Source organism: Beta vulgaris, chromosome 5 (genome assembly GCF_026745355.1).
Source record: "Beta vulgaris subsp. vulgaris cultivar EL10 chromosome 5, EL10.2, whole genome shotgun sequence".
NCBI lineage: Eukaryota > Viridiplantae > Streptophyta > Magnoliopsida > Caryophyllales > Amaranthaceae > Beta > Beta vulgaris.
In genome coordinates this window covers 57,609,335-57,618,723 of record NC_079206.1, presented here as the reverse complement: position 1 = coordinate 57,618,723, position 9,389 = coordinate 57,609,335, and the positions used below count along the sequence as shown (strand labels likewise).

Genomic DNA, 9,389 nt, shown 5'->3' with positions numbered 1-9,389 from the left:
AATTTTTTTTTATGAGAAAAGCTCAAATGCTCCGGTTGTTAAGGAAAAACCGGAGCATTTGTTATAACAAATGCTCCGGTTTTTCCTTAACAACCGGAGCATTTAAAAACAAATGCTCCGGTTGTAAACCGGAGCATTTGTAAAGTGCTCAAATGCTCGTATGACATTTGCTACGCGTTAAATACGGAGCATTTGGGGCCTAAACAACCGGAGCATTTGAGGTTTTTTCTACTAGTGAGTATGGAGTTCATTAACCTTAGGATGGGGGCCATGTCCATTTCAGAATACTATAGTAAGTTCATAGCGCTAATGAGATTTGCACCTGAAGTAGTACCCACTGAGGCTCTTAAGGCTCAAAGATTTGAGCAAGGCTTGACCCTATCTTTGCAAGGAAAGCTCGGAGGAGCCACCTTTAGCACCCTTGATGAGGTTTATGGGAGAGATGCCCACTTGTATGGGATTAGAGGGAAGGAACAAGAGGGAAACTCTTCAGGAGAAAAGAGGAAAGGGAATGGCAACCACTCGAACCACGGGAATGAGAAAAAGTTTAAGGGAGGAAGCGAAAGAAGAGATGGAAGAAACCTTGGGGCTAGGACCAATGATCAGACTTCAAGGAATCAATCAGGCGGAGAGAGCCCCAAAAGGGTGTTCCATTGTAAGAAGTGTAATAAGAACCACCCAGGAAAAGACTGTGAAGGGAAGCTAGTGACTTGTAGGTATTGCCAAAAGCTAGGTCATCGTGAGTATGAATGTTACTGGAAATCTGAAGGAAAACCACTTATTCTTGCCCAGGATAACAAGACCATAGCTTCTAACCCGTCAAACCCTACTCAACAATCTGGGAGTGCTAAGCCAGGAAACGGGAATGGAAATAGTCAGACCAAGGGGCGTATCTTTGCAATAAATTGGTCGTGAGGCCGAGGCCACATCTGATGTGATAGCTGGTACTTTTTCTGTTAATTCTATACATGTTAAAGTTCTATTTGATTCAGCAGCATCACATTCATTCATGACTAGGACCCTAGCTGAACGTCTAGGACTAGTCAGTCTCGAATACATTTCTGTCAGTTTTGCATTACCATCAGGAGAAGAATTGCATTGTTCTAAGTTGTATAGGCAGGTACCTCTACTTATAGCAGGAATAGAATTCCCGTCTGACTTGATTGAGTATGAGATGAAAGACCTAGATGTCATCCTTGGGATGGATTAGCTTGGAAAATATAAGGGTCATATCAATTGTGAGGCTCAAAAAGTAATTTTAACCAGACCAAACAAGGTTAGGGTGACTTACAGGAGGGAAGGGAAACAAAAGGGACTTCGGATAATTTCTGCCTTGCAACTACAGTCTTGTATAAAGAAAGGGTACCCATTGTTTAGTGTAGTGTTCAAGAAATAATGGAAGAGGTTGAACCTAGCAAGGTACCAGTGGTGAGTGAGTTTCAAGATGTTTTTCCTGACGAGATTCCAGGAATGCCACCAGTGAGAGATCTTGATTTCACCATAGACTTAGTGCCCGGAACAGGACCAATCTCTAAGGCCCCATACCGAATGGCACCTGCAGAAATGAAGGAACTAAAAGTCCAACTGGATGAGCTGTTGGAGAAAGGCTACATCAGGCCAAGCTCTTCACCATGGGGTGCACCAGTACTGTTTGTGAAAAAGAAAGATGGGAGTTTGAGGCTATGCATTGACTATCGGGAACTAAATTGTAACTATCAAGAACAAATACCCACTTCCGAGAATAGATGATTGTTTGACCAACTCAAGGGGATGAATCTTTTCTAAAATAGACCTGAGGTCTGGTTATCATCAATTAAGGATTGCGGAGAATGATATCGCAAGGACGCCTTTAGGACTCGCTATGGACATTATGAGTAGTTCACGGTGATGCCTTTTGGTTTGACTAATGCACCTGCAGTTTTCATGGATTTGATGCATAGAACTTTCAGATTGTTCTTGGATAAATTTGTTGTTGTTTTCATCGACGACATTCTGGTTTACTCTAAGGATAGGGAGGCACATGAGGAGCATTTAAGACAAGTTTTGTCAAAGTTGAGAGAGCATCAGTTATATGCTAAGCTTTCTAAATGTGAGTTTTGGTTGGAAGAAGTTGCATTTTTGGGCCATGTGATCTCGAAATAGGGTGTTTCGGTGGATCCCGCTAAGATTCGAGTAGTTACTGAATGGCGTACTCCGAAGAGTGTATCTGATATAAGGAGTTTCTTGGGGTTGGCCGGATATTACCGAAGATTTGTGAAGGACTTCTCTATGATTTCGAGGCCTATGACTAACTTGATGAAAAAGGAGTGTAAATTTTTTGGAGTTCAGAGTGTGAGGAGGCATTTCAGAACTTGAAGAACAGGTTAACTTCAGCACCAGTTTTAGCATTGCCAGATGAAGGTCAATAATATGAGGTTTATAGTGATGCATCGAAATATGGCTTAGGGTGTGTACTGATGCAAAATCGAAAGGTGATTGCTTATGCTTCGAGGCAATTGAAACTTATGAGGTGAATTATCCAACTCATGATTTAGAATTAGCTGCCATTGTGTTCGCCTTGAAGATTTGGAGACACTATTATATGGAGTAACTTGTAAGATTTATACAGATCATAAGAGCTTGAAGTACATATTTACTCAAAAGGAGTTGAACATGAGGGAAAGGAGATGGTTAGAACTCATTAAGGACTATGACTTGGATATCCAGTATCATGAAGGGAAGGCTAACGTTGTGGCTGATGCTTTGAGTAGGAAGACTAGTAATTCGATTAACGCAACAATATTGCCAGATCCGTTGTGTATGGAGTTTCAGAAGATGAACTTGGAAGTTATGGAGCTAGGAAGCGTAGAAGAACTACTAGGTGCCATAGCGATCCAACCTTCTATTCTTAGGGAAAGTCAAGTTGGGGATGATAAATTGGAGAAAATTAAGAAGAAAATTCAAGAGGGCCAAGCAATAGACTTCAAAATATTTGATGATGGCAGTGTGAGATTCAAAGGAAGATGGTGTGTGCCTCAGAATCAAGGGGATCTTAAGCAGAAATTGATGGAGGAAGCTCACAACTCACCATACTCAATGCATCCAGGGGAGATAAGTTGTATAAGGATTTGAAGAAGACTTTTTGGTGGTCAAACATGAAGAAAGAAGTTGCTGAATTTGTGGCTAATGTCTTACTTGTCAAAAGGTAAAGATTGAACATAAGAGACCTCAAGGGATGGTCCAACCTTTGGAAGTGCCTAGCTGGAAATGGGATCTATCTCAATGGATTTTGTGGGAGCCTTGCCCAAAAGTAAGAAAGGAAATGATACTATTTGGGTGGTAGTGGACCGTTTGACTAAGACCGCAGTTTTATACCAATGAAGAATACTTGGTCGATGGATCAATTGGCTATAGCCTATGTGAAGTTTGTAGTGAAGTATCATGGAGTACCAAAGGACATCATCTCTGATCGAGATTCTAGGTTCTTATCGAACTTTTGGCAAAGTGTGCAAAAAGCAATGGGGACCAAGCTACTGATGAGTACCGCTTTTCACCCAGCTACTGATGGGCAAACTGAGAGAACTATTCAGAATTGGAAGACATGTTAAGATCTTGTGTAATGGAGTATCAAGGATCATGGGAAGATTACTTGGATTTGATTGAATTTCCTACAACAACAGTCATCATGCAAGTATTGGAATGGCACCGTTTGAAGTTTGTATGGTCGAAAATGTCGAAGCCCGATATGTTGGAATGATATAAGTGAAACGATTGTACTTGGGCCAGATTTATCGAGGACACCGTGAAGCAAGTCAGTTAATTCAAGAAAAGATACGAGCCGCCCAAGATCGACAGAAAAGCTATGCCGATTTGAAGAGGAGGGATGAGGAGTACGAGGTTGGAGAAAGCGTCTTACTCAAAGTTTCTCCGACAAAAGGGGTAATGAGGTTTGGAAAGAGAGCCAAGCTAAGCCCAAAGTACATTGGACCCTATAAATTTTGACTAGGGTTGGCAAGGTGGCTTATCGTTTAGAGTTACCTAATGAGTTAAGCAAGGTACATAATGTCTTTCATGTGTCACAATTGAGGAAGTATATTGCAGATTCTTCTCATGTGTTGCAACCTGAATCTATCGAATTGGATGAGACCTTAACCTATGAGGAAAGACCGATTAAGATCCTAGATAGCAAAGTGCGTAGTACTAGAAACAAGGATGTAAAGTTATTGAAAGTTCTTTGGTCCAATCACAAAACCGAGGAAGCGACTTGGGAGGCTGAGGACGAAATGCGTAGAAAGTACCCAGAGTTGTTCATTGAGGTTAGTAGAGTTACGGGGGCGTAACTCCCTTTTTAAGGGGGAGAATGCGATAGAGTTTCGCGCGCTTTTACATTTTTAGAGCATATAGAGTCGTTATATTGCATCTTACATGTGCATTCATAATTTTAGGATGAAAACAGATATTTTTAAAATCTTTGTAAGTTTCGGGACGAAACTTCTTTTAAGGGGGGTAGACTGTAATACCCCGTATTTTAAGCATTTATTGAGATTATTTAAAATAATTTTAAATTTTATCTTCAAAACTCATTTTAAACTATTTTAAAATCACATTGGAGGGAATCATTTGGAGGGAAATATAGTTTGAATTTTAAAGGTTATTTTAGTAATTCTTAACAATAGCTGCTCTTATCATTATCTTATTTATTTAATTAGTTATTTAAACAAATATTTGATAAATAATTTTATAAAATCCAAAATTCATTTTTGGGTAATAAAATTAGATCATACATTTTAGTATGTAATTTTCGGATTTTTTTTAAGTGTTGTTTTGAAAAATCGATTCTTTTAAATAAAACCGAACACTTTAAATATTTAAAATATTTTGTTAAATCTTATAAAATCAGATTTTTATAAGATTTATATTGAGTTAGAAAGTATGGGACTTTAATTATTGATTTGGGAAGATTTAACAATCTCTTTAAAATCAAACAAAATTGATTTTAGGAAAGAATTTTTACAAATAAAGGGAGGAGTTATTTTAAAAAAAAGAAAAAGAAAAGGAAAAAAAAAATAATTTTGCTGCATTACACAGCTGCTGCACGGCAACTTTGTGATGTTGCAAATTTTTTTTTTAAATACTTTTGCCCTAATTTAATAATTTAGGAAAGTTTTATCTCTTTTCTACCCTAGTTTACACTATAAATACTCCTCTAATCCTTCACTTTCTCTTCACCAAAAAAACATTGAGAGTTCCTTATAAAGTTTTTCCCAAAGTGAGTGGTCTCTTTGAGTAGTTTTAGTTTTTCACCGAGGAGTTTTAGCGGGAGGTTTTGTAAGTACTCTATTTTTTTTCAAGTTGTTTCAATTCCTAGTTTTTGATCTTTTAAAGTTTTATAAAAACATGTTTTAATTGTTTGAGCATGAATCATGTCTATAATTAGTTAGTTTAGCATAATTTCCTTTTAGAGTTCATATATTTTTCATCGTTTTGATTAGAACTAGTTTATAATTAATAGGAGGATTTCGTTCGTGAACATTCCCTTACTAGTTGATTTTCTGGTTTCGTGAATTATCAAGGTACGTTTACGTGGCTTGATCTTTAATTATTATGTATACATTAGTTATGTGTGTTTTAGTATAAATTTTATGAATTGGTATATGCAATTGGTTTAATCAAACTTTCTTATTATTTAGGCTAGATAAAATTAAAACTTGTATTTTCTCTTATTTTGCTGACTCGTAGATATGCTAAACCAACCAAATATTGTTTTGTTTGTTTTAGAAAAGTAAATAACAAAAAATTAGTTTGCATGTATAACCCTTTTTTTTTAATGAAGGAATCCACTTTTGCAAATCAGTGGCTTTGAGTAACTCAAAAATATTAGCATGAGTTTTAGTTTTAAAAGTTTAAATTATCTTTTTTAATTCCCTATAATTAAGTTTGTTTATCATAATTCTTTATTTGAATTAAGGCTCCGTTTGGTAGAGCGTAAAACATTTTCAGTGTAAAATGATTTTCATGGAAAACAATTTACAATGGAAAACGCAATTCCTAAATTAGTTTTCTGTTGTTTGGTTCGATGTAAGAAAAATGATGAAATGAAAGGAAAATAAAAGGGAAAGTAAGGAGGCAGTGAGAGGAGTGTACAAGAGAGATAAGGAAAATAGTTTTCCCTTCATTTTGAAAGGAAAATGGTTTTCCATCATAGGGAGAGTAATTTTACACCAAGGGAAAATGGTTTTACACTCTTTTGCCAACCAAACAATGTAAAACCGAAAATAGAGGAAAACAGTTTTCCGGGAAAATGTTTTACGCCCTACCAAACGGAGCCTAAAGGAAAGGTTTACCCCTACATTATTTTTATTACAATTATCCCTTGGCTTTGTTCAAGAGGGGTTCTTCCAAGTCCACTAGTTGGCATTAAGGTTACTCCAATGTCTTTGTATTCATAAAGGTATACTAGCTTGGGGGTGTGCACACTTAGGATCCGCGGATCAAGGAAAGGGGTTTAAGTTAAGTTCTTATATTATTATTTTCCACTTTTAATGGAATTATTAAAGGAGATATATTCTTTGGTGTTAACGTGAATTTTAATAATGGATTGATCTTATCTTTTGTTATCACTAGAATTGTGAAATAAAGCATGTTTATGAAAGTATGTGAATTATATATTTACAAGTTTACAAGTCTTGCACGTAATTGTACTCAGTATTTCAACTGACTCATATTTCCTATTTGTTTTGGCTTTGCCCTACTTTCCTTATGGAGAGTAGTTTGCAGGTTTATTGATGATTTATGATGCATGGGAGGAACCTTTTGGGATCATTAGAATCAGATCACTATTTTAGTAGTCTTTAGACTTTTCATATTAGTATTGTGGTTTTTGGATAATAATATTATTTTTATAAATAAAGTTAGAAGTTTCCGCTGCATATTTTGTGTATCAAGTTATAGTATTGCCAAAATATATTTATATTTGGTGGTAATACCCTTAAGTTTCTCCAAGTATTTTACGAAAGTATAAGTTTTTAAAGTGGAGAAATTTGGGGGTGTTACACCTCGCGCCACCACAACACCACCCCCCTTCCATTTTCGCACCCCCACACCCAAAGCACCACCGTCCTCCACTTTCCGCAAGACACAAAGTACAGAGATTTTGAAAATACAGAGGGAAGAAGAAAATACAGGGGTTGGGCATTGCGGGCAGCGCGGGGGTGGGTGCGAAAATGGAAGGGGGGAGGGCGCGGAGCAGTTCCGAAATCGAGGGGTGGCGCGATGGTGAGGGAGGCCGAGTGGGGTGGCATGTTGAACTGAACTGGGTGGGGGAGGGGGCGGCGCGAGGGTAGGGGAGGGGTTTTGGGGGTGGGGGGTTGCTGGAGTGGGGGGAGGGCAGGGGTGGGGAAGAGGGCTAGGGGTGGGGTGAGAGTGGGGGAGTGGGTGGTGGGAGGATGGGTTAGGGTTATGGTTAGGGTTAGGGTTTGGGTTTGGGTTTGGGTTTGGGTTTGGGAGGTTAGGGTTAGATGTATGAGTTAGGATTAAGGTTAGTATTAGGGGGTTAATTAGGATTTAAAATAAAAAATTAGAGTTAATGACTATCGACGGCTAACGCCATTAGTCATTAAGAATATATGAGTGTATCGTTTTGAAACTTAAGGGTACCCCGTGTACTTGAAAACTTGATGGGTATTAGGTGAATTATTTGAAAATTCGGGGATATCAGGTGAAAAAACGTAGATCCACCAAAGGTGGCAAATATTTAGCATAAAATCTTAGTTAATTGATGGGTTAATTTGTCTAGTACATGAAACTTTACACTTATAAATTCAAGTTGTAGCAGATAAATCTAATCAAAACTCCATGCGTGATAGAGTCCCTGAGATTCATAAGAACATTAATCGAAGATTTTCGAAGTTATCATGCTTCAAACTTCACATTATTAAAGTCAAGGCATAGCCTAATCCTGGCATTAAGCATTGCTAGTATAAATCATGTACAACATCTTTAACTGGCGTAGCGACCGGTTAATTTTGAACAAAACCGCTGATACCAGTAGCGGTTAAATTGAGGAAACCTATTGGTAGTAGCGATCTATTAGGTATAACCGCTACTGAGAATAGCGGTTTACAACTATTATATACTTATATTATGTTCTTGGCTCTCATTTCTGCAGCATAGCAACCACAACTGAGAGTATTAATCTCAGAGAGAGGAGAGAAACGTAATATTTTGCAAAAATAAAGAACAATTGAACCGCTACTTAGAGTAGCGATTATCTTTAGTGAACCACTAGCTATTTTGAGTAGCGGATCATAGTTCCTAAATCACTATTGGCGGTTTCCTAAGATAAACCGCTAATGGTAGTAGCAGTTGCATTGAAAAAAAATTCTCGCATCATTTTCAGTCCCTTATGGACAGTACGCAAAGAAATAAGATGAATTTTAACATTAAAGGAGAAATAAAACTTGCTTTTGCAATATTTGTCGAAAATTTCTAATTTACTTACATAATAACAATATTTGGAGTAACATGGCATGAAATTCATCAAACTAAGCACATACCAATTCATAAAATAGTATTATGAGTATTTCAATCCTCAATCATGCTCCGCACATAAATCTCAACTCCCTAAAGATTATACTAATAAATCTAAACAAGCTTGTTCTCCACAGCTAGTTTTCAGTCCAGTTCAGTTTTAGTTTAGTTCAATCGCAATCAGTTCAGTTCAATTCAATTCAGCTCCAACTATCATTTCTTAGTTATAATTTAATTCATTTCAATTCAGTTCAATTCAGTTTAGTTTAGTTCAGTTGCAATAAGTTCAATTCAGTTCAGTTTAGTTCAGTTGCAATCAGTTCAGTTCAGTTGTTTAATGTCTAAAAGAGCAGGCCCCATGTCTCGTAAAAAAAAAAAATTCCAAAACAAGATACTAAATATATTTTGCCTACATGAATAATTATTCGATTATTCTTAGCTACTTAGGACAAAAGAGCATGTTACCTTCTATGTAAATACTAACATGCTCCTTTTGTGGATGGTTTTATGATGGTTGTCTAGAAAAAAAGGTACAGTAGCATAAACTGTCACTATTAATAGAGTAGGATATGGAGATTAGCACGTATCCAGAATACAGAACTCAAGCCAGGTCTAGGCCCAGGCTCAGACCATGGCCCGGTCCGGGCGTGCGGCGCGTGCGTGTGTTAGCAAGCCCATGTCCAAAGATGATAACCAACAACAAAAACATCTCAAGTATCCAACTCAATAAGAATAAGAAGGGAGGGAATAAATTAACAAGGGAGTATTCCCTCCCACAAGTGATGTGGGACAGTTAAAGTAAAGGAGGCTTTTCAATCCTTGATTCCAATAGGTGGTGCGACGCGAAGGGAGGGAGAGGGGGTATTGGGCGGCGTGCGTTA

At 37.5% G+C, this 9,389-nt stretch overlaps 1 protein-coding gene across 1 annotated transcript; it reads left to right on the top strand.

Moving 5' to 3' along the window:
• Nucleotides 1-309: 309 nt before the first annotated feature.
• LOC130591467 (uncharacterized) lies at nucleotides 310-1,210 on the top strand. Its single transcript, XM_057394793.1, has 2 exons — nucleotides 310-889; nucleotides 978-1,210. Exons 1-2 carry the CDS (start codon nucleotides 310-312, stop codon nucleotides 1,208-1,210), a joined length of 813 nt encoding a protein of 270 aa, XP_057250776.1.
• Nucleotides 1,211-9,389: the final 8,179 nt, after the last annotated feature.

Bases quoted from the DNA above. Each gene is read 5' to 3' on its own strand.
- LOC130591467 (XM_057394793.1), top strand. From the start codon at position 310: ATGAGATTTGCACCTGAAGTAGTACCCACTGAGGCTCTTAAGGCTCAA. The intron at 890-977 runs GTATCTTTGCAA...TACATGTTAAAG, and splicing joins AAATAGTCAGACCAAGGGGC to TTCTATTTGATTCAGCAGCA.